At 39.2% G+C, this 26188-nt stretch overlaps 1 protein-coding gene across 3 annotated transcripts in view; it reads right to left on the reverse strand.

Moving 5' to 3' along the window:
- The window catches only part of ADAMTSL1 (ADAMTS like 1), a 909537-nt gene that overhangs the window by 167685 nt on the left and 715664 nt on the right, over positions 1-26188 (reverse strand). For all 3 annotated transcript variants that reach the window (XM_019659072.1, XM_019659074.1, XM_019659073.1), the window contains 2 exons: positions 12159-12448; positions 4031-4160 (listed from right to left, as the gene is read on the reverse strand). In XM_019659072.1, coding sequence (XP_019514617.1) covers positions 4031-4160; positions 12159-12448 — 420 coding nt within the window. The remainder of the gene's footprint in view (positions 1-4030; positions 4161-12158; positions 12449-26188) is intronic.

Genomic DNA, 26188 nt, shown 5'->3' on the forward strand with positions numbered 1-26188 from the left:
ACTATTAAGTAAAAAATTAAGTTGCCAAACAATATGTAAATATGATCCCACTTACAAAGAAAATAAAACTTACATATTTGTATATGTTCATGTATGTATTTAAATTCATAGAAAAAGATCTGTAAAGGTACGTACCAAACCATGAATGGTGGTTACCTCTGGGGAGAAAAAGGGAGTGAAACTATAGAGCCCGATCCGTGGTGAAAGGGGAGCATACGCCTTTCTCTTGATTAACTTCTGCCATGCGTGACTTTTAAAGAATGTATTCATGTATTACTTATATAATTACCATAATACTCAGAAAGCTGACCTCTTTCTTCATGACCGATATTAGCTCCTTCTTGGGGATATTTCTTCCATAAGCTGGTCTAACCCACCAGAGAAAGTGAGCAGGGTGGTGAGACTTCCAGACACAAATTACTTAGATGGTGGTAAAAGTGCCTCCAACGATTTTTTCTTCCTTGCAATGATAACTTCTTTGCCATCAACTCTGATGCAAAATTCTGTCAGCTCACAAGCAAAAATAATCCTAATTTCTTCTGGCCAATTTTAGGCAAGGTTGTTAAGGGATTAACAACTGTCCTCGAGATTACTGTCTTCCATCTCTTGTGACAAGCAAACTTCTTCCTGGATAATGCTAACACTTCATTCAACAATTGTGTCCACTCTCCTCTCTATCAAAGCTTGCCCTCTTATTCTTATTTTGAGGATATGTTGCCATATGTGCCTGCTAACATAAAGGGTTACTTATCCTAAGGCTATTCATATTTTAGTTGGTATTTAAAGCCTTAAATTTAAGGAAGGGATTCTAATAAGTATTTTCAGAACCATTGGGTAGGTAGGACAGAGGAATAAGGGGGACTGAGAGCAGACACAGCACTGGAATCTTCCCAGCTACCAGTAATAATAGGTTCTAAGCATTACTACTTATAAATTTGGCCCTAGTCCTTTATACCCATTCAATACACACTTAATACATTCCTGGTATGTGTCAGACATTATGCTAAGCATTCATTGCATAGAGAGGAGGACTGAGACATAAAGCTGAGAGCAAGGATTTTTAAGTAGAGTTCTCTTCAATAGATAACTAACTACTATTTTTTAAAGCACGCTAAGAAAATGCAGGCAGTTTGTGCTCACGCGCACACACACACACACACACACACACACACACACAAATTGGAACAATCAGAGAATACCTCTAGCTTGCGAATACACCCTTGCTGCTGTGAACAGGTAGGTGTGAGGGTGTATCTGCCTAGACCTGGTGAAAGTTGGATGTGTGCTTCTTATACCAGCCTTGCCATCCACACAGTAGAAGTCAGAAGAAGCTAAGTGTAATCCTAGAAAAACTGCCCAGATAGGACATGCCCTCTAGGGCCTTTGGTATTCTTCATGTGTTCTGATAACTGACCACACACAGGCAGAAAAGTGACTTCTAGCTGGCATTCAGTAGGACTAAAAACTGCCTGAGAATGCCACGTAACCAACGGCCTCCTTTCTGAGCCAGAGCCCAGTGACCAAGACTTGAAACATCACTTCTGTATGTTCCCACAGAAAATGTCATGGTTTGTTTGAACTCATGGACATCAGCACAGATCAAGAACCCAAAAGGCAGTGTATGGAAACTTGGAGCCCAGCAGAGGACACTCTAAAATGTGCAGGGAACACTGACCCAGGCACAATAAGAATTTCTGTGAATTAAAGATATAAATTGCTCTCAAATGAACAGATGGTGCTTAGGAAAACAGCGCCATACTATTATGCCCCTACCAAACACATTTTCTCTTCCATATACATTTTACATCAATCTTCAGGAAGAGAGATGATTTTTTTCCCATTTGATGTTATAGTGAAATATTCAACAGGCGTTCACCTCCATACATTTCTCCCTTTTAAGATGAAAATCTGCTTTGGCTCTTTGATGAGATGAAGAGAGCAAATCCTACCAGACCAGTGAACTTGGCCTGATGTATGAATTAGCATCAATCTACAAATGCTCAGCTGTGTATGACTGGATCGAGATATCCCTGGCTGTGCCCAGTCACTGAGGTCTTGCCTGCCAGTCTGACAACTGTCTGGTGGAAAATCAAAGCACTCAGTTTATCTGGAGCAAATGCAATAAAGTTAAGTGTAATAAGAACCCTTGTCCGGAGTCAATAAAAAAGGTTGCAGAGTAAATGAAGATCACCTAATTGAACCTGTCAGTACACTGAGGATGGGAAGTAACACTTTGTGTCCCATTCCTTCTGCTGCCCCAGGAAAGGGTAGGTGTAGTGGCCACAAATTCCGGAAGATGTTCCACTAGTCCCAGGTACTGACTCCTCAGCATTTTCTCAGTTTGTCACAGTATTTGGATGTCATTAGAACACTGGAATGTGGTTAGAAAGACACTTATGCTTGTTTTTAAAGTGGTGGTAAATAAGCAGAAAGAAATTATGTCAATTATCAGCACCAAGAAGCAGCGCAGCAGCAGTCTAATGCTTCTATCTACAAAATAATGAAGAGTCAGAGGATATGTGAGCAGGATGTGGTAAGCTCAGACCATCTCATACTGCCAGTTCATTTTGCAGATACAGAAACAGAAAGCACACCTTGCCCAATGCCACACAGCTGGTGGGTGACAGAGCAAGTGCACTGTCACTTAGTCAAAATCTTTGTGGACCGTCAATGCCAAAACCACCCTGCTTCTTCCTATATGGGAACAACACAGTCCAATAGAAGGTGTTTGTACCCCTTGCCCATCCATTTAGGTCTTAGGTTCACCACACTGGAGAACAGTGAGGTTAGGACAGAGATGTGGGATCAGGTCAGACAGAAACAGCAAAGAGGTATCTCAGGGTTCCATGCACTGGATTTAGCTTTTTTGGGTCCAGCCCTTGGCTGCTGTTCTCATGGGTGGGGTGCTGCTCCAGGGAGTGGCTGACTGATTTTCTGGTTCCTTTGGAGAATATGGCACTAGTGTCCCTCCTCACTTCTGCATTTGAAAGGAGAAGCCAGGCGCATCACTCAGATCAATATATGGAACCACTCTGGTGATCAGCACAAGTGTCACTGTGACATTGTGCCCTGATCTGATCTGAGGAGGCCAGGTCATCTGTACCCTCTAAGTCTCAAAGAAACGCATCTAGTTGACTGAGAAATAAGACAAGCAGTCTCAGCTTGACCAGCAAATTATTGTTAATTCCTGACAGCAGCACATTGCTTCTTACGGGATACTTTGCAGACACAGAAGCGATATCATTCAAAACAGTATGGCCCTTTATATCTAGGATATGATCTTATCTGGTAACATTCTTCATTCCATCCGCAGACTTGACAGTCTGGCTTTGGTTCTTTAAACATCTCCCTTTGAAACCAGAATCCTAGACAGGATGGGTTAGCTTCTACAGAGATTTGCTCCAGAGAGGTATCTGAAGGCAAGTCTCTCAAGACACCATAAAATTATGTGGACTGAAGCAGTGATTGGATTGATTAACTAAGTCTCAAGGTTGGGTAATAATAAGACCCAGGCAGGGCTGGACAATAAAATGCTCTAATTGATTTTATGCATATGGAATGACACACATATACCCCAGAGCATGCTATAATGAATCTGCAGGCTGTGTGCATACAGATTTCACAGTGGAACAATTATACCACCCAGATACTCCACGAGCCAATCCATTACTCGAGGGTGGGAGCTTGGGACACAGTCTTGAAGGTGGCAGTGACCACGAAGTCTGCGGTCAGTTCATGTTCCCTCCAGGGGAAAGCAGCAGTGTGGCCCGTGCACATACCGGCCATTCCATGGGGCTCGCCTCAGTGCACGGAGCCTTCTGGACCCTGAGCATGACCATTGGGCTGGAATTCCAAAGCCCTGGTTTCAATTAAATTTAAGTGGATTTGACTCAAAGTTTGAAGTGATGCTAATTGGTTTTCAAAACACTGGGTAACAATAAGCGTTCTAGTCTTGCCCATGGACAGACGCGCCCAGCTCTGAGCACGCTTCTGGGTAACAGGGCAGGCAACACGCCCCTGGTGCCTTTACCTTGCTGGGCACGGATCCAAACTGCAGGCTTTCAGGAGCTTTGGGGGCCGGCGGCTGGTCACGCACAGGTTCTCATCAGCAGGCTCCCGCGTCTGTTTGTTCAGGCAGCTCACCACAGCCTCCTGGACACCTGTGTACAAATCACACTGTCAGGCCAGAGTGGGCGTGTGTGGGGTGATGAAGTGTAGACAAGGCAGCTGGTGGGAGGTCTCTGTGATGGGTGGGACTCTTGTTGCAGGTCAGAGACAGTAATTTAAAGCCCAGGACTGCCCATCTTGTCAAAGCATCGCTCGATCTGGGAGAACGTACATGAGCTGGTGCCTCTGTAAGTGTGCCCCTTGAAGAGCACAACTCCCCCGAGAGGGGAGGCTGCTACCAATACTGTTGAAATGCTTTAGAAAATGCCACCAAGCTATATAGCTGCTGGTTCTAAAATGCGAGAAGTTAATGCAAATTTAATGCAGAAGGAGAGCAGAGTGACCAAAAAAAGAAAGCCCCAAGATCTTCACACATTACATTTTAATCAAAAGGAGACTGTTGTATTTGGAAGGGAGGCCAAGAGCCATGTTTTAATATCCAACAATCTGTAAACTGTTGTTCTTCTGGAGCCTAGCATCCAGGACTGCAGTCTTTGTTGGTTTCCTTTTGATTCTGGTTCATTTCTTTAGTGACCTAGGGCAGCTTTGGGAGTTGGAACAGAGAAAGAGAACAAGATGTATAATCACTACGTCCATGGAAGGCAATCTTCTTACATCCATGGTAAACAATGTCCCCACTGACACCTGCATTCCCCTGACTCAGAGATTATAAAACGGGAGTTTGAGCAGTGACAGGCACAAGGTTCCTTGGAAGGTCTTCCAAGGTGGTAGGCGGGATCTCTCATGGAGACTTCTACAGAGCATGGAAATATTTAACTGGGTAAGGTAATGACGCGTCTTTTCATTCTGGTGTCCACAGTCATAAAAAGAGTCAAAATCCACAGGTTGCACAGGTATCAAGGCTAAGAACTTGAAATGTTTTATTGAATCCTCTCAACAATTCCATGAGGTAAGCACTATTTTTATCCCCAATTTACAGGTAAGGAAACTGAGGCTTACAAGGGTGAAAAGACTTGCTGAGGTCATACAGTTGATAAATGGTGAAGCTGTGCCTCAGCACTGGAGCTTTAAAGACTGAAAGCGTTAACATTTAAAAATACGAAGAGATTGCTATATCTGCTGGAGATCTTCAGGAATAACCTAGATCTTTGTCTGGAATCATTTCAGCAGGCGAGACAGGACATTCTTGATAATTTGCTTTCAGTCATACATAGCTATGTAAATAAAGATCCATACCTCTAAAGCTATCTATCTGTAGTTAAATATTTGTATATAGTTACTGCAGAGTATGTGACAATACATATTAGTTTTATATATAAATACACATACATCTTCTTGTTTTTGTTTTCTGCATTGCTTTGTTCATCAGTACCTAATATAGTACAGCTGATCCACCACGTCTTAGCTCCGCTGTCTCCCTCCTCTAGCTACCCTGTATTTCTCTAAGAAGCTATCACCCCAATCAAGAGGGTAATGCTTCCTAAGGTGATGTTACACTGGCTTAAATCATTCAGCAAGACCATCACTTAAAAAGTGACATTTTAAAGCCAGAATCTGAATCACCTTTCTTTCTTCCTAGTAAGTCTGATAAATCAAACACACACACACACACACACACACACACACACACACACACAAAATCAGTCACAATATTTACACCCTGTGGCCATGAATATACGTTTTCTTTTTTTCTAAGTTTTTTTTTTTATGAGCCTCAGAATTTAATTTAAATATATCATGGCCAGTTCAGAATAGAGCATTGAGATCTATACAAGACATTCTAGCTACTCTCTCATATTCTGTAATGCTGACTACAGGGTGTTTCTCTTGGTTGCAGCTGGGATGAGCCATTTGAAATTCATGGTATGATGATACAGCAAAACACTTCCCGGGAAATAGCTGACATCATCACTGATCCTCCCCACGGGAACAGTGCGGTATTATTAAGGTAATGACCAGGCGCTGGATGATGCTAACTATTCCATAGCGAATCTAGAGCTGTGGTTATATTAAGAAATTAGGTTTTCAATTAGTTTTCCTCCCTGGCAATATTCAGGAGATACTAAATGTTTCCCTGAAATAAAATATATTTTGGCTTTGTTCAGCCGCGAACACCTTATCACTTGCCTTATGTGAAAGTGCTTCAGGTGAGTGAGGGGCTGTATGAGTGATGTGAGCTGTTTCCACTCTGTGAACTCCTTGTTGATGGAGCTTAGGTCCTTCGAAGATGGCAAGTTGTGGGTGTAACAAGGGCTAAGGTTTCTACAAGGACATCAGTCATCTCCTCTTTTGGATATGTGCAACACAAATTTAAAGTAAACCAATAATCACAGATCAAGATAAAAATCACCATGGAGTAGTTAAGTGCTGAGATTAAGTAGCATTCTAGAGTTAGTCAATGCTAATCTAGCGTATTATAAAACAACGTACTAGGCCTCCGCAACACTGCATTCAATGTCTATTGCCATAGGAGCAGATTGCCTCACAATTCTTAGGTGGCGCCTGGCATGGTGGGGTAACAAAGGACAGAGAGGGCTCTGTCATGATTAAGGAGTATCCGGGACCAGCCCTGTGGTCCACATACAATAAATTTTTGTGACCTGACGAATGAAATGCTTCAAGGACAAGGCATCCTAAGCAAAGTGTGCGGTTTAGGCTAAGGGGAGGTGGGGATGGAATGTCTGCAGAAAGGAACAGGGAGTGAAGGAGCTACCCTGCAGTGGGGAGTGTGGGAAGGTGGCGGAGGGAGGAAACAGGAGGACTTTACCTACAAGTTCACAGTATACTGGGCCCAGGGGAGTCAGTCCAGGATGCGAGAAGTTAGCTCATCCAGTTTGTGCTCTTTCCAAACAGGCTAATATTGCACTTTGAAGGACGTTTTAAACCAACACAGAACATATGTTTAAGTACAGCACTTTTATGATTTTGAGTTTTCCTTTCCTGACAGAAGCTAAAGGGGAGAGGACTCGTAAGGAAAAGGGAGCAATAGGTGCAAGACTTCACTTTTCATTCTCGCTGAAGTAAATTTCAGGTTTTCCCTCAGCTAGAGTTTAACGTTTAAGTTTTACCACCTAAGAGTTGAATATAATAAAGCTGGTCAGGTTCAAATCTGCTCTCCTTGACCACACCTATTAGTGCTTAGTGCACATATGGGAAATTAAACTGTAACAAAGAGGTGATAGTGGGACACAGGTCACAGATATGAACAGGTTAGGCTCACTTTTAATCTTCCAGAAAATGGGATTTTCACTGTTTCTATCGCCCAGAATAGCATAATTGTTATATGATATGGACGACAGCTTGGGAACACGTAGCCACCAACTACAGTCTAAATTACTAACTAGTTCCTTCTGGTTGCTACCTCTGCTAGGTGAAAGGTTACTTTTGTGTCTATCCAATTTCATCTCTTGAGATTGCAAAAACAATAAAATTAGCTGACTGGCCTTACAACCCAAAATTGATTTAAAGTCTATCTGTTAATCTTGCAGGTTTTTGGTTGGCTTCAGCAAAAATGATAAAAAATATACATATAACCTCATGGGTTATATTTTGGTGAAAGATCAAAGTTGATAATACAATGAAATGTTACTGCCAAACACTGTCTTCAAAATATACATGTCCTATATAACAAAATAATTTTTTAGTGCATATGGGCATCATATGGACCATATAACCGAAGCATATTTTCACCACTTTGGAATTTTCAACTCTAGCATTTTAGGTGTAAATATATTACCTTGGAACAGTGACGTAACTGCAGGTAAGTAAGTGTGCATGGCTGTTGACAGTTAAGACCTCAGACATTTCAGTAACTTAACCCTGCCTTGGATACACAATTTATGTTACACAAAGATACTCAGTTCCTGCAGGCAGAGATCAACTGTGTATCAAACATCCAAATCTTATTTCCAAATCAATGTCTTCTGAAAACATTTTAAATGAAAAACACTCCATCTACTCTCTACACTTTGAGTTTTATGCCCCGGTTGATCAGCAGAATGGTTGGACTCTTAAATATAAAGGTATCTGCTTATGTCTATATTCCATTACTGCATCTATTTTTCCAATCTGTTCATAAAGCTCCAGGCTTGACTTGTAACTGAGAACCATAACTGAGAGATCATAAATAATTTTTTTCAAAGCACATTCATTTTAGACTAGAGATAATGCTCATTCACTTCATGTGATCACGGAAATTGGGGGTAAACCCACACCATCTGAACCTTGGAGTCATTCGTTACATTGGAGAGAAGCAACTCTAGCCACAGGCTGTGTCTTTTCCACTTGACCTTACAGCTCCTACCCAGGCTCAGAGATCACCAACGCTTTTTTTCTTAACACTTCTCCCTTGTTAAGCATGGAAGAAAAGATGTCCTCAGTGTGAGTAAGAACACTATAAGAACATAGATTAGCTGAGTTCCAGGAAATGCTTCCAGAATCAGACGGAAAAATTTAGGTTTTAAAATAACAGGGCTCTCCATTAAAACACTTAAGAATTCCATGGTTTGAAACTGGAAGACTTAGAAACAAACAAGAACTTCAAGGTCAAAACTATTAAACACTTACTAAAAGACTTGATGGAGAAAATTGATTCTTTGCTAGTACATGTTCCACTATTCATTCCTTTTCAACTCCATGGAACAATTTGGGCACATTTACTCTTACATTCTCAATAATAACAAAAGGTGCCTTTTAAAAAGAGTTTTCAAAATGTTGTGGTTTAGAAAACAGTTTTGAGAAATTATGTGTGTGCCAAAAAATGTATACACTTTTTAAGAAAGAAAAGCTGTATTAAAATTGTAATAGTCCATATATACGGATAACAAAAGATGAATACACTCATGTTAGAACTCTGCAATTACAAGAGGTGCTCAAAATGGTTATCATCAGCGTCCAGACACTTCTGATTATGGCAAACTACTGCCTGAGGAACGTTGACCGAAGTGTCCACTTGTATACATTTTTTGACAACCTTGGTGTACACACACACACACACACACACACACACACACACACACACACACACCTGACAATTAAGTTTGCAAACTTGTTGCAACAATGTTGCTAACCTTTTTTGATATCAGCGAGATTATTCTTTATGAATTTGTACCAAATGGACAGTTAACCAAGTTTACTATTTGGAAGTGCTGAAATGGCTGCATGAAAAAGTTAGATGAAAACAAACTGAACTTTTGGTCAACAATTCATGGCTCTTGACAATGCAGCAGCTCACACAGCACTGTCTGTGAGAAAGTTTTTAGCCAGTAAACAAATAACTGTATTGAACACCCTCCTTACTGACCTGATCTGGCCCCCAATGATTTCTTTCTTTACCCGAAGGTAAAGAAAATATTGAAAGGAAGACATTTTGATGACATTCAGGACATCAAGGATAATATGACCACAGCTTTGATGGCCATTTCAGAAAATTGCTTTGAAGGGTGGACTAGGTGCTGGCATCAGTGCATAGCTTCCCAAGGGGAGTACTTCGAAGGTGACCATACTGATATTCAGCAATGAAGTATGTAGCACTTTTTCTAGGATGAATCCAAGACTGAATTGTCAGACCGAGAGAGAGAGAGAGAGAGAGAGAGAGAGAGAGAGAGAGAGAGAGGATGTATGTATGTATGTGTGTATATTTATACCAGTAAGTAAGAAACTTTGCTGGGAATATGGAACCTTAGGTGTCAAAGGGGTTACTGATAGCCAATGAGAGGGATTTGGCAGGAAATCAGCCATTGTTTCCTCACCTATCAAAATCTCTCTTGGGAAATCATCAACAAAACAAAAAGACATCCTTCTGAATGGGAAAAGATATTTGCCAATGATACATCTGATAAGGTGTTAATAGCCAACCTTTATAAAAAACTCATACACCTCACCACTAAAAATAAAACACCCAAACAATCCAATTAAAAAATGGGCAGTGGACCCAAATCAACATTTCTCCAAAGAGGACATACAGATGGAAAATGGACATATGAAAAGAACTCAATGTCACTAATCATCAGAAAAATTCAAATAAAAATCACAATGAGATATCACCTCGCTCCTGTCAGAATGACTGTCATCAATCAATCAACAATCAAGTGCTGGTGAGGCTGTGGGGAAAAGGGAACCCTTGTGCACTTCTGGTGGGATTGCAATTTGGTACAGCCACTATGGAAAACAATATGGAGGTTCCTAAAAAAATTAAAAACAGATCTACCTATGACCCAGCAGTTCCACTTCGGGGTATTTATCCAAAGAAATCCAAAACACTAACTTGAAAAAATATATGCACCCCTATGTTTACTGCAGCACTAGCCAAGTAAACTTTACTGTTCACAATAGCCAAGATATGAAAACAACTGAAACGCCCATCAACAGAGGATTGGATAAAGAAGCTGTGGTACATTTATACAATGAAGTATTACTCTGCCATAAAAAAGAATGAAAACTTACTGTTTGCAACATGTTGGACCTAGATGATATTATATTAAGTGAAAAGTCAGACTGAGAAAGAGAAATACCATATGATCTCAGTTATATGTGGAATCTAAAGAACAAATAAATGAACAAACAAAACAGAAACAGACTCATAGATGCAGAGAACAAACTGATGGTTACTAGATGGACAGGAGTTTGGGGATGGGTGAGAAAGGTGAAGGGATTAGGAAGTACGAATTGGTAGTCACAAAATAGTCACGAGATGTGAACTACAGTATGGGGAATATAGTCAATAATGTTGTGAAAAGTATGTATGGTGTCAGATGGGTACTAGATTTATTGGGGGGATCACTTCATAAATTACATAAATGCCTAACCACTGAGCAATATACCTGAAGCTAATATAAAATAATATTTAATGTCAACTATAATTAAAAAAATATATAGTGACAGGATGTAAAGTACAGCATAGGGAATATAGTCAATGGTACTGTAATACAACAGCTATGTACGGTGTCAGATAGGCAGGAGACCTGTTGGGGTTGTCACCTCGTGAGGTGTGTAAATGTCTAATCATTATGTTGTTTTTGTACACCTGAAACTAATAAAAAAATCTCTCTTGGGAGCAGACATGGGAGACAATGGCAACATGAATCTAAAGTAGTTCCTTAAACAGTAAGAGAGATTGTAATCTTGAATTATTTGTTGATTTAAATGCCTTCCTCTTCCACAACACTCCCATTCATATATCACCTGAAGTAAAGAATCACTGAATCTGTTGTTATCACCATGGAATATACTTAAGAGAACCAGGTCAACATTCATGGAAACATTTAACATTAGTTAAGTAATATTCATAATGAGAAAGCTTCAGGAATTCTCTAAGTGCTTAAAAAAGTGTGGTGTGATGGAAAGATGCTAGACAGAAATAAATAAATGACAGGCCTAGTCCCAGCTGTTACTCACTAGCTGTGTGATCTTGAACAAGTCACTCAGCTCCTTTGTACCTTAGTTTCCTCTTCTCTAAAATGGTGGCGGGGTAAGACTTTTAATCTTTAAACTGCTTTCCAGTTCCAGGTAACCATAGTGTCAATTGCCATTTATATGCCCTTTCCTCTTGTAAACAGATATTACTTTGGGAAATCAGCTGAGTAAATCAGAGGGACTAAAACCTATTCCTGGGAATAGCAGAATATTTTGTCATCTTTGGGTTTTGGTTCCTGCCACATGCACTGAGGCAAGGGTGTTACTGAGGTAAGTGAAACTGAAAGCTGAGGGCATTGCCAGGTCAGTGTCAACTGTGTTTCTCAGTCAGATATACTAGGATAGATTGCAAAACATCGGAATGACAACAGAAAGTAAAAGCATTAGTTGTGTTGGTCACTCACAGCTGACAGCCTGAGAGCCACTCAAGCCCAAAGAGAAACACATCTGTGTTTCATTCAGTGTGCTTTACATTTAGAAAGGCTTCCTCCCCTCCTCCCTCGACTTATCATTCTTGGACTAGAGGCAGTCACAGGATACAGTTGCATGCAAGGAGAGAGGATACAGAAAAAGGGGGAAAAGATGGCGGGGATCTGAGCCAGAACCCCCTTTCTTACCTCCTCCGCATGACTCGGAGCACTTGGTGAAGCCCTCATACTCCCAGTCATATAGCTCGTCAAAATCCTGCAGGTCATCTGTCTCTTCTGGGTTAAACTCAGGAACTTCGCCGTTGCATGGTCCCGCATAACAGGCACGCTGGGAGGCTGGCTTGGGCCCTTCACATTCGTCAACAGGCAGGTCAGCCACGGACTGAGAGAAAGACAGGAGCACCTGGCACTTGACTCTTCGCACTTGGGTCCCCACACCACAGGTAACCGTGCAGGCCGACCAGGCCTCTGGGATGAACCTGCAGTCGGCAAGCAAATAAGAAGACAGAATGAGAAGGCCCAGGCAGGGGGCCCTGGGCATCATGAGGGGCCGCATCCCATCGGCCACGAAGGCCCAGCCAGTGCCGTCCCAGGATGTGCTCAGGGCTCCTCCACCCTGTCCTGGGACGGGCGCTTCAGTTTAGTTCATGAGCTCATTTGCCACTGTTTCTGGATTGGTTTTTCGAGAGTGTCATCTGAACTCCCAGCTGTAAGACATTCCAGCCACAGACCACCTGCTTTCTTGCTGCCTTATACCCACAGTGGCAGCTCTTCAGAGCAGGGAATTGGTGGTTTCTTCTCTCTCTCTCTAAATCCTAGCACTTGTGTCTGCTGCAAGATGCTGGCTATTCTTATAGCAGACTAATACTGATACTAAAAACTATAACAAAATAAGCCCTTAGAGATATTTAAGGAAGTATTTTTCTTAGTCTGGATCATATTCCGTAACTTTCTTTGCTTTTCTGCACAATGTGCTTCCCAAGATTTATTTATATGTAGAGTTTTTTTTTTTTCTTTCTTTTTTGTAAGTTTCCAAGAATGGAGCAAAGTCTTGTTCCTCACACATTCTTTGAATTAGTCTGGACTACAATTCTTTTTATATCATAGAGAAAAGCTGTGCTACAAATTTAAGTCCACAGGCATGTCCCAGTAAAGAAGAGGTTATGCATTCATACAGGTTTGTTCAACAGCTTTCACCCCACCTCCCCCCAGAGAAGCAGCCCTAGTGAGAACCTGGTTTTTCTCTGAGTTTCTCTAGAATGTAGGACAATATCCAAATTCAAAAAAAAAGAAGGTTTTTTTTTTTCCTCCCACTAATTAACCATGGCCATAACTACAATGACCTTGAGAGGGGCCTAGGGGAAAAAGCCCAGAGGGAACCACTAACATTTTCAAAAAGTTATTATAATAATCTGGAGAGAGAACTTTAGAATAAAATATTTTTATTTTTCCATGATCCTACAGCTTTCTCACAGAGAGTCGTGCTGAGGAGGCATGCAAACCTGGCTCCTCAACCTTGACTTTGGCAGAAAGGGAAAGAACTGATAAGAAGGTTATAGCATTCAATCCTAGCAAGTGCAAACGGTTCATATCTAGTTTAGGGAAACTGAAATTCTAACAGGAAACCAACCCAAGGTTTCAAACTGGAAGGAACACAACAAAGATGTTTCCTGGGCCTGAACCTGAGCTGTGTGTGGAACAGCGGGGATCTGGTGGCTTCTCAGACAGTGTCTGAGGATGGCGGGAGTACCTTTAAGAAGGGTCTGACATTTGTTACCTTTGAAGAACCATCCCCTAGGAAAGAACGGAAGTCACATATAACCTTGTCAGGAAGATGGATGAGGGGGGAAGGCCACCCAGAACTACTCCCAAGAAATTCTCATCACAATGTTACCTCCCTCTGTTGTTTTTCAATTCTTGACTTCATCTTCTGGCACCTAAAGAACTTGGGGGAAAACTGTATCTTGAAAGATTAAAAAATCTCTTTCTCTTCAAATAATGCTACCTGTAGGGACTTTTTAGAACTATGAAACCAAAATCTGCAATCAAAATAATCTTAACCTTCTTTTTGCATATTCATATATAACTGCCTAGCTCCTGGAACAAGAATCATGATAAATACACAAGCCCTAAATTTTACAACCCAGGTGTAGACATAAAGGAAAATGCATACTAAACTATTTTGTACCTAAAAAAAAAAAAACCAAAACAAAAAACCCCCAAAAACAAAGCAAATGATAAGTCTGCCAACTTTGACCATAATGTGAGGAATAATGCGTCTTGAATAACGTGGTGATGAATTTTGTTTTCAAAAAGAAAAGATGACACGATCTCAAAAAGAACTGTGCCTTATTAGATTTCCCTATGCAGTAAGGATTATTGTTCGGTCACCTATCATAGTCCTCTTTAATGACCATTACAAGAGAAAAGATCAGCTAGCTTTTTCTGTTAAGGGCTAATAGAAAATATTTTAGATTTTGTGGGCTAAGTTTGTGGGTCTTTGTTGTTCCAACTACTCACTCTGCTGATGTAGTGTGAAAGCAGCCATAGATGATATGTAAACAGATGGGTTTGGCTGTGTTCCAATAAAACTTTATTTATAAAAACTGGAGGGAGGGGCAGGAAGGGTGGTAGAAGGGTCTGAATTTTGCCTGTGGGCTGTATGTTGTTTACCAGTTCCTGCTATAGAATGATTAGCGGAGAGGCTAAACACACTGAGATTTATAAATAAACCCCAAAATTATTTTAGGTCTTAATTTCCATCTTTTTCCACATATATAAGATTATAAGAATGACAAGTAGCTAAACTGATGTATGTTTTATCTTCCACAGTGAGTCCCAGATGAAATCTAGAATATGAGCAATGCAATAACTAAACCCTCAGCTCTCCTTGCCTATAATGTGAATCACTTTGCATTTGGTTTCTTTCCAGGACCAGGAAGATACATCGAAAGCCCACAAAGTAGACCATGCAATGGTTGAAACTTGTTTATTTTAAAGTAGCATTTAAATGAAAGTTGTGTGTGTGTGTGTGTGTGTGTGTGTGTGTGTGTGTGTGTGTGTGTGTGTATTTGACTATCTGAACATTTAGGATTAATAGTAAAAACAATAAACATCTACTTTATGTCTCCCAAGTGATAGTCTTATCAAATATCAAATAGCCTTACTGGCTTACCTCCCAACTGGCTATCTTCAGGTCTTCACTAAGTTCACACCAATTAAAAACAATTTAATTTTTAAGTGGTGCTGTCTTCCACCAGTCATCTTAATTTCTCTAGTGTATATACTGTATGATATGATATATTCTCTTTCACTGAAGGCAGATTATATTTCAAAAGAAAAATACATAATAGTGCAAATGGACAAATGAATAATAACTTTTTCATACGAAACATTTCCCCATATCCCTAGATCTCTGAACTCTGTATTTACTATCTTGAGCTATCTGGCCACAAGTGGGAGGAAACAAGGTCAATGAGAGGGCAAGTGAGCTAGGAGGTTTAAATGTAATGTTTAGATGACTCAAGTTGAAGAGCACTTGCTAAATTGGAACCTTTAAAGTGGGATCTTTAGAATGTAATCAATAGGTATTTTAAAAAGTCATTTTGATGTAGAAATGTACAATGAAAAAGTTTTTACTGAAGTTTAATTAGGGTAATTAAAAAATTCTGTTTTGTTAGCAGCACAATTGTGGTATGAATGAAAAATGGCTGGATAAGTGAGTTCCTCAAAAGATAGGCTTAAACTTCATAAAGAACTGATATAATTTCTGCATTTAGTCTTCCTATCTCTAGGAAATTAAAAAAAAAAAGTTAGCAAAAAAATGATACACGCTTCTGTCTATTCTTTGATTTGCAGCTTAATTGTTCATTTTATTAACAAAAGCTTATCCTTTAACTAGTTATTACCATAGTCCCTTTTAAGAAATAGAAAACAGTGATAGTCAAATTCATTTGTAAAATCCCAAAGTGGTTTCATTTATTAGTGGCTGTTAAGAATAAGAAGTATGGACTGAAATAATAAAAACAATCACTTTATTAATATAATGCCAAACAGAAACAATTCATTCTTGGTTAATCAGTCTCATGTCACTGCAAATCTTAGCCAGAGTTAGGCTCTGATTTTATGCACATATGGCCTCTAAGATGTTTAACTTTTGCTTTTCTCTTCTTACTTTCCTCTCTCCTCCTTTCTCACATACATGTTTGTTTAAAAGAATCGCTAGGGATATTCAAAATAAGAGTAGTTTTATAGGTGTGTTTTTTTGATGCTGTTACTAGCCTTGCCTCATTCTCTTTTCAAAATGCAAATCAAACTTGCAGGAAATCACATTAGAAATATTAAATTTTGGTTAAGTTTTAAATCTTATTACATTTGAGTTATAAGTGGGTAAGGGTTGTAGATTTCTTTTCCCTCTTTCTTTTGGTGTATGTTTGTGTATGAGAGAAGTGGCATGATAGTAGGGTGAGGACAGAGGACGGAATAAACTGACTAGTGTAGGAAAAATATAAAAGACTACTATTAGAAACAATACAGGAAATTTGCAGGATACAAAATCAATATACAAAAATCCATTGGCTTCCTCTGTACTGACAGTGAGATATCAGAAAGTAAAATGAAAAAAAAGAATCCCATTTATAATTGCAACAAAAAGGATAAAATACCTAGGAATAAACTTAACAAACAAAATAAAGGACATATGTACTGAAAACTACAAGACACTATTACAGGAAGTTGAATAAAACACAAGAAAATGGAAAAATATCCTGTGTTTACGTACTGGAAAACTTAACATTTGTTAAAATGTCATATTACCTAACGCAATCTACAGATTCAAAATCCCAATGGCATCTTTCATAGAAATAGAACAAAAACTCCTCAATTTGTATAGAACTACAAAAGACCCTGAACAGCCAAAACCATCCTGAGAAAAGAACATGGAGGTATCACATCACCCAACTTCAAATTATACTACAAAGCCACAATAATCAAAACAGTATGGTATTGCAGAAAAAATAGGTACACAGACCAATAGAACAGAATTGAGAGCCCAGAAGTAAACTCACACTAATTTTTGACAAAGTATCCTAAAACATACAATGGATAAAGAAAAGTCTCTTTATCCAAAGAGAAATCTGGAAAATAGTATATTGGAAAAATAAAATATTGTATAAATACTTCTTCCTCAAATTAACCAGAAAGTATTTTATATAAATATATCATTTGGGGATAAAAAAAAAATCACCATACTTTATTAGTAATGATGTTATTCCATATTGTCTCATCTTATTTTTAGCCCAATCTTCCTTTCACTATTCTTTTCCTTTAGTTTGAAAAGTTTGTTCTCCTGATTCTGAGCAATACTTGAGATATTAATGAATAAATCTTTAGGAAAAAGTGCAGTTACTTAAACCAAAGCTGGGCATTTTGGCCTCTGGACTGAAGAAACATTTGGATATATGAAAAAACAAAAACTGATGCTGGGTGGGAAAGAAAATTGGAAAAGGAAAAGGGAAACACCTTCTTTCATCTATGTCTCAATTTTACATGAGATCAAAAGACCTCATGTAAAACTTTTTAGTGTCTCTCAATGAAATTACAAGAGAAGACAAAAAAACCCCCCAAAAAAACCCTCTCCAAAATAAATAAACAAAATCCTTTGGAATGCAACAAAGGGAAGGCAACCCTTTAATTGAATCCCTTTAGGAATTTTAGAATTAATTGCAAAGCCATCATACCAAGACATCCTTAAAATGATTATTTAACAATATAGCTAGAGCCTTAAAGTTTTGAGAGAATGCTTATCCAAAATATGCCTCTATCTTCACTTAGAACCATACCTAAATCCTGTGAAAGATCTTTAGTCAAGGACACTTGATTTGAACGTGGAATTACGAAAATATTTCTCAACTGCTGTTGTTAGCTTACGACTCTCTGGAGCTGCAAATAATTCATGCTAGTTATGCAACTCATATTGAAGTCTCCAAGCAAAAATGTTCAAAGGTATCCAGGACACCACGGCATAAAATTTCTGATAGCACCAATTTTTTCCATAGGTTCCTCAAATCCTTAAGTATCATGCGTGGGTTGTGAGGGTGTTCATCACTGAAAGGTGCCCCAGTAGTAGAGCCAAGAATAGAATGATCCTAAAAACTAAAACAAAACAAATGACAGTTTTGATGCAGCCACCAATAAAACTATTCAATAAAAAAAATTCAGTGACTGCCCATATAATTTCACTAACCAGTAATGAATGAATGAATGAATGAATGAATGAATGAGTGAATGAATGAATAAGAAGGAAGGGCCTAATTCTAAAATACACTAAGGCAGTATTGGGAGAGCTATGTTTAAGTGGCATTTTCAAAGTAGCAGACTTCATGTTCTCATGATAATGATGACCTTTTGTGTTCTCTGAGGGGCAGCTTGCCTCTGCAAGAATGTCTCAGTGATTTTTTTGCAGAAACACTCAGTGCTAGAAGTGGGGGAAGAAAGGCAGATTGCATTAAAGAGTATTTTCTTTTGAAAGAGAATTTATACTAGCAGGAAACGCTGTGGGGGATCAGAGTTATCTCCAAGTTCCAGTGAGTCAGACTACTGGCTCTCAAGGGATAGGACCTCAAGTGTGAGTCTCTGTTTAACTCATCTTGCCGTTTTGACCTAGCTTTCTCTGCTACGGTTCCAGACAAGATATTAGAAAGCATCTTAGTAAAGGTGAGACCCTGCCGACCATCAGAAGGTTGCTCTTCTTTAACAGAATGACAACTAATAATCATTTTCTAAGAATATTAGCCCCATGTTGTCTGCTATTCCCAACAAATCCAGTCCTCAACTATTTTGTTCTCAGTGGCATCCAACACAAGTGACCATACCTTTCTTCTTGAATTACTTTCCCCTCTTGATTTAACGACATCAAACTTTCCTGGCTTTCTTTTCTTTTCTGGTCACTTCCTTATAGTCTCCTTTTCAAGATCCTTCTCATCTCCTAAAACTCTAAATATTGCAGTGCCTCAGGGCTCAGTTTGGTTCTGTCTTTTGATGTGTTCATCAATGATCCCTTGGTTTCAAATACCACCAATGAGCTGGCAACTTCTAAGTATGGTCAGCCCTTGGTATCCAGAGGTTCCACACCCACGGATTCAACCAATTGTGGATAGAAAATATTTGAAAAAAATGTGATGTTGTTGCTGACGTGTACCGTGTAGTTTGACCTATAATGGTTGCATCTGTACTGAACATGTACAGATTTCTTTTTCTTGTCATTATTCCCTAAGTAAAACAGTGTAACAACTATTTACATAGAATTTACATTGTATTAGGTATTATACATAATCTGGAGATTATTTCAAGTATTCAGGAGGTTGTGTGTAGGTTCTATGCAAATACTATGCCATTTCATATAAGGGACTTGAGTTTTGGTATCTGTGTGTGAGGCTGTGTCCTGGAACCAATCCCCCATGGATACTGAGGGTCGACTGCATTTAATGTCTAGAATAAACCTTTTTCCTGAGCTTTATGCCCAACCTTTTTTTGGTAAGCTTTGGGCTAGGGAGCCATTTTACTCTTTGAAAGGAGTAAACACTAATTTAATATAATCTATTTATCAAAACTTATATCGTGCTTCTTATGTGCCAGGCACTATTTTAAGTGCTTTATAAATAACAGTTGTTAAATCTTAACAACCTGATAAGAAGTAGTATTATCTCCATTTACTATATAGATGGGGAAATGGAAGTATAAGTCAGTCACATAGCTAGTAAGGTTTCATGCTCTTAACCACTACACATTGCTCCCTCCCCTGCGTGACATTTTTACTTTGCTATTTCAAAGGTATCTCCAGCTTAAAATGTCCAAAATTGAAATCCCGATTTTCCTCCTCAGTTTCCTATCCCACCATAGCACATGATTCTAATGGTCACCCAATTGCTCAGGCAAAAAAAATTAGGAGTTATTCTTGACCGCTCATTTTCCCTGACTGCTTGCTTCCAAATGGTTCCCAAATTCTCTGTTCTCCCTTAAAAGTATATCTGAAATTCATTTACTTCTCTCCAACTCCACTACCACCACAGTGATAGAACACTAACAGCTAATGCTTAGTGATGAGTTTTAAGCACTTTCTCTATACTAATTAACTCATTATAACATTATTAGGAGATGGGTACTATTAAAAACATTGTGAAATGGGCAAGGGATTATTGATTGTCCTTTACAGTGGAAGGCTGGCATTGTCTAGCAAACTTTCAGACATTGTCTAATTCTACGGAAGTGAGTCTTTGTTTTTGGCTAGTCTATTTTGCAACTACATAGAGACAGAAGTTTCCTTGTAGAGGCCTGGTCATGATACAGATATTTTCTATCAATAGTGATGGACTCTTTTTTCTTTCATTGGGAATACGAATGATTTTGTCTGGTAGACAATATATAACTTCTCTAAATCCAATTCTTCTCTGAACTAGTTTTTAACATCTTACTGGTTCCCTCAACAACAATTTAAGAGTTAAATACATTTTTTGACATGAGCTCATTTTATAAGTATATGAGTCATGACTTTAGCTTCTTGAAAATTATATTTTTGGGCTGGCCGAGTGGCGCGTTGGTTAAGAGCTGGCTTGGGACACCAGCTCTGAGCAGCAGGGCCCCAGTTCGGATCCCACATGGGGGCCAGTGACACTGTCCTCTACAACTAAGATGGTGAACAACAGCTCGACCTGGAGCTGGGCTGCCGTGAGTTGCTGGCGACGGCATAGGCTGCAGCCCCTGCTGCAGTAGACTGCGATAAGCTACCGTGTGTGGCTGGCAGCCAGTGTGAGTGGCTGTCAGCCATTGTGAGTTGCCAAGAGCCACCGTGAGCGGCTGTCCAGAGGCCAGAGACCAATCTGCCACACCCAGGAAGAGCACAATGATAATACCAACATGGGCCAGTGAAGCAACGTCCTCCACAACTAGATTGAAGAAAAAAGGACAGCAACTTGTCAGTTCCCCTTCCCCGATTCCCCAACACTGTTCCCCTCCCCCGATTCCCCAATAAAATCTTTAAAAAAAAGAAAATTATATTTTAACAGTATTATTTTCATCCCAATTTCTAGATGATAAAATTGAGCCACGAAAGTTTCCAAGGTCATACTACTAAATAAATGGCAGAGTCAAGATTTAAATTGTGGTGACTCTGGAATCCATGTTCTACCCCAGCTCACCCCCGGCACTCAGGCTGCCATGTATGCCACAATCATTGAAGTTTATATCTCTCTCTTGGACTAGCACAACAGCCACTGGTCTGTTTTCTTTCTCTGTTAGCCCTTACCAATCCATTCTTCATGCTGCAGTCAGGGGGATCTTAAAATGTAAAGCTTTTAATTATTTCCCACTATACCCCACAAAAAAGCCAAACTCCTTACCAAGCTTACATTATGCTATTTTCCATCATCATCTCCTAATATTCTCCCCCCACCCCCCGCCCTGCCCCAGTCACTAGCCTCCATCCACTCTAGTATTCCTTCATTTCTTTAAATGTGTGACCTTCTTTCCTGACGCAAGATTTTGGCACATGTGGGTCACTGTGCTCCCTTCTCTCAGCTTGGAATCATTCTCACTCATCCTTTAGGTCTCAGCTCACATATCTCTTCTCAAAGAAGACTTCCCTGATCCCGAGACCTATGGGGCTACTTTTAGACTCTCTTGGAGTACCTCTTCATTTTTTCATAGCTGTTGTCAGTCTTTGAGAATCAAGTGTGGATTTTTATGTAATAACAGTCTTCCTCACTAGAAAAAACATCCATGAAGGCAGAATTTCACAAAATAGATGCTTTTTTTCCAAATGGATACATTTAAGGATAAGAGTTGATATTTTGAGTGACTTGGTATTGGGCTTCTTTTTGGGCTCAAAGGCTGAAAGCAAGTTAGATAAAGAAGCAATAACCTTGAAACTCGAAGAAATTAAATCATGCCTCTCAGTTCCAGGCATTGGTATGAAGAAACAAAACCTTTTTCCTGTTGTAGGAATTTCTTTTGGTCTTTTAAAAAGTTACTGTGCCCAAATTTAGTAGCTGTTGTGAGTGGGCTCATTCATTTTATATTGCTGATAGCTGTACTCAGCCAGGATGTACTGGCCACATTTCATCTTGATGGAGTGTTGGGTTACCATGTAGCTTGAGGCAATTTTAAACTCTGTGTCTATCATTCTTCAATTTAATATTAATAAAAATGATATTTTACAGAAGAAAAGGATTTTCAGGCAATTTTGAGGCAGAGGCTGCCTTCAGTAATTTACACATGACTTAGGTCTAACATTGCCTCATCACTCCAGCAGCTACACAACAGTGAAGGCTCTGGGGCATTCGGAATAGTTTCTAGGATAGAGAAACCCAAGGTGAGAGAGCTCCTATTTTTCTACCTACTCTTTAAAACTCAGTGTGCACAGAGAATTGGAAAGAAGAGAAGATAGATCACTAACAGCATGTATCAGATACAAAAGGAGCCAAATTAGTCTCTTCACAAATGAAAAATGAGAATATGACACTTGTTTCAATTGGGCCGGCCGAGTGGCTCAGTTGGTTAAGAGCTCACTTAAGAGTGCGAACTCTGAGCAACAGGGTCACTGGTTCAACTCCCGGCCTGAGCTGAGCTGCAGCTGAGCTGCCAACAGGTGGCAGGATGGCTCAGCTTAAAAAAAAAACCCCCAAAAAAAGAGAGAGAGAATATGACACTTGTTTCAGACCTTCTTTCTCTCCCATTGCTTTTCTGACCTATGTGAACAAAACATCATTTAAAAGTTTGGTTTTTCTTGAGGATAGTCTGATTATTTAAAAATCCATGTCCCAGGGACAAAAATGCCATTATAGCTTACAATACTATTAGTGCATTTGTAGTTTTCAGTTTAATACTAGAATGTAATTTCTAAAGCATAACACTTCCACTTTGATAAAAATCTAAAAATTGTAAACTCAGAACACTTTTCATGAACCATTTCTTCTTCACATGGAGTGAAATTAGTTTATCTTGCAATTTATAAAGGTTCTTTTTCCTTAATTCAACGAGTTTGGCAAAGCTTTCCAATGAAAAGTTCAGTTCATTAAAAATGACCTTAATGGACGTAACATATATTGGTGGTGACAGGGTCCATACTTTATTTTGGCAGACTAGGATCCCATTAATTTGTCTTTGTCACTCTCTAGGGCTCAGCTCAGCAATAGTTCAGATTTAGCTTTCTGAAAGTAGCTACAGAATGAGCAATAAATGGAGACAGTAGGAGGGGCTGACAAATTTAGAACTTCTTGGTTTGCATTAAAGCCTTTTCTAATGACTACATAAAAATGGCTCTGTCTGCTCTTTTGAATGTGTGATTGATTTTTCTGTCTCAGTGCATGCTAGGAGCAATCTGTGGGGATCAACCGCATTTAACTTAAGAGTTGAGAAGATGCCTTTCCACGTAAGCATTTTCTAAATTTTCCTTATTAACGTTTGCAGTTCCCTATAGGTCCCTTTTTTACTCAAATAAAAGCAACTAACCTTTGTCCCTTACAATAAACTATGGGCTAAATTCAAAGTGTGATGCTTAAAAGTGAGTCTTCAAAGAGCCTCAGAAGTATAGAAGAGGCAGGGAGGTGGTGTTCCCTGGGGAACCACTAGTTGAATTTTGGGTTGAATTGCACTTCTCCTTCACATTCCATTAGATCCAACATGTATGAGGCAGATGCAACATCTGCTTCAATTTCGCCATTTGTAAATGGTGATTATGAGACATTTTTACTCCATTAAAGGTTCTCTAAAAAGATGAATGATGCTGAAAAGGGCCCCGTCATAACCATGGTTAATACATATAGAGAGAGCTTCCTGCATACCAGGTACTTTACATACAGAGGGTGCCAAAAAAATGTAGACACATTTTAAGAGAGGAAAACTGTATTAAAATTGTAATACTGAATATATACCGATAACAAAAGATGAATACAAGTCACGTTTAACTTCTGCAATTACAAGAGGTGCTCAAAGTGGTTACCATCAGCGTCCAGACACTTCTGATTATGGCAAACTACTGCTTAAGCAATGTTGTCCAAGTGTCCAACTGTATACATATTTTTGGCACCACAAGTATACTAACTTAATTCTCACAATAACTCTATCATGTAGGTACTGTTATTATGCTCATTTCACAAATGAGGAAATTGCAGCCTATACGGTTAAATGACTTGTCCAGGGTCCCCTGTTCTTAGTGCAGGGGATCCTAGATTAATTAACACCCAGGCATTCTGTCACTAGAGCCCATGCTTTTCAACACTGTGCTCACTGCTGCTCTGCATGGAAATATGATCAATAATTAAAGTGCTTTTTACTTTGATCTCAGTAGGACTGTATCCAGGTTTGAGCACGCAAATACACAGACTCACCCTCACCAACTCATAGCTGGCAGGATGATGACTCTGAAAACAAAAGTTCAAATTTTAGGAAATTATCTGTGATCAACATATAGGTAGGAATCACTGAGGTACATATACTGACACAAAGTATCTTATCATTTGCTATGTAAAAAGATCCAATAATCTTTCCTCAAGTGCTAATTTTGGAGAGTCAAAGTCAGATTCAAATAAATTCTATCATAATCTGCTGAACATCAGTTCATATCACACACCCGCTCTCCAACCCTTTCAGTGTATATTACATTCTTCTCTCATTTATTTCTCATATTTGTAAATTACCATGTTCCAGTTTAACTATTGTGATAGTTTAGCTCAGAAGGATATGTGGTAATGAAGAGAATTTGGGAATTCAATAAATAATTCTCCTACATTCTTTTTTACATTAATAACACTATCACTCTATGTTATACCCAAACATTAAAAGTCTTTTCTTAAAAACAACTAGCTCACTGGTTCAATCTGTAAATAATTGGCCAATACTCAGCACTTGAGTCACGATCCTGTAATCCTGTGATAAGAATGCAAGTTTCTTGAGGGCAAAGACTATTGGGTTGATTTTTTACAGTATCTGCTCCTGGAACTGAGCATGGCACAGAATAAGTGACTTATGAACAAATTAGCTTCTTTTATTAGGAGCTATAAACAATTAGCAGGTCCAGTAACTCTTCAGCATCATCTAAAATACACAATCAGCCTGAGAACTTTTAGGCAGCATTGTCCTGTTGCAGAGGATAGACTGGATGAGAATGGTTTGGCTGGAAGGGGAGGCCAGTGAGGAAAGAACAGGAAGTGAGAAGGGTCATGACTGTTGGGGGATAAGGGCTGATTCAGTCTGGCCAGTGTGAGGCTTTAGCTCTGCCAAGTGCCAGTTCAAGATTAAATGCTTTTGTATCTTGTAATTCTAATGCTCAGTCCTGTTCTGCTTGAACATCCTTTATGTTGCTTTAATGATCTGCAAATAGTATTTAAATTTCTTGTCTTACGTGAGATGACTCTCGATTCTTAACACACAGAAACAAACACACACACACACACACAAACACGATATTCCTTTTATTTTCTAAGGCCTAAAATGCACAAGAATATAATCCAGGCACCTTCTATTGACGATATAAACAGTAAAACTATCTAGATTCATTACTGATGTTTGATTCCCGAAATATTCTTTGGGGGAAAATATAAAAACACATGTCACATAATTAACATTTCTAGCCACTTTTAAAAAAAATATGAATTCACATTCTTAACCACTGAGTTCAGCCATCCACATTCTCAGACAACTTACTCGATATAAATATGGACTAATGTAAACATACGCTTAAATATTATATATCTATATACTATTTCCAACAAGGTAAACAAGGCATTTAATGACTACAGGATCACCATGGTGAGGCTTATTGGCTTTTCTTTCTGTACCTAATTCCTTGTGGGTTCTGTTCACACAAATGCATGACAGGAATTTCCCTTTGCTTCTTATTGAATCAGCCCCATCACTAAGCTGATGCCATCTGGCATCCAGATATTACTGCTGCCTTCTGCCTGCTTGCTTTCCTTCTTCTTCTTCTCTTTTTAAATGGCTCACAACAAGTTTATTTATGGCAATATGCTTCAGGCCTGAGTATTGTGTTGAAGCACAAAAATGTTTCCCTAACCTTGTAGTAAAGCTGTTAACTAAAAATGGACTAAGATAACTCAAGATTTCTTAAGTGTAAGATCAAGGCACAGAGGACCATCCAATCCCACTTTTGAGGGGATGGCACCGCTAAGACTCTCCACCTGGTGTGTGCCAGGTTTGATGGAGGG

This window comes from Hipposideros armiger, unplaced genomic scaffold, assembly GCF_001890085.2.
Source record: "Hipposideros armiger isolate ML-2016 unplaced genomic scaffold, ASM189008v1 scaffold_294, whole genome shotgun sequence".
Taxonomy (NCBI): Eukaryota; Metazoa; Chordata; class Mammalia; order Chiroptera; family Hipposideridae; genus Hipposideros; species Hipposideros armiger.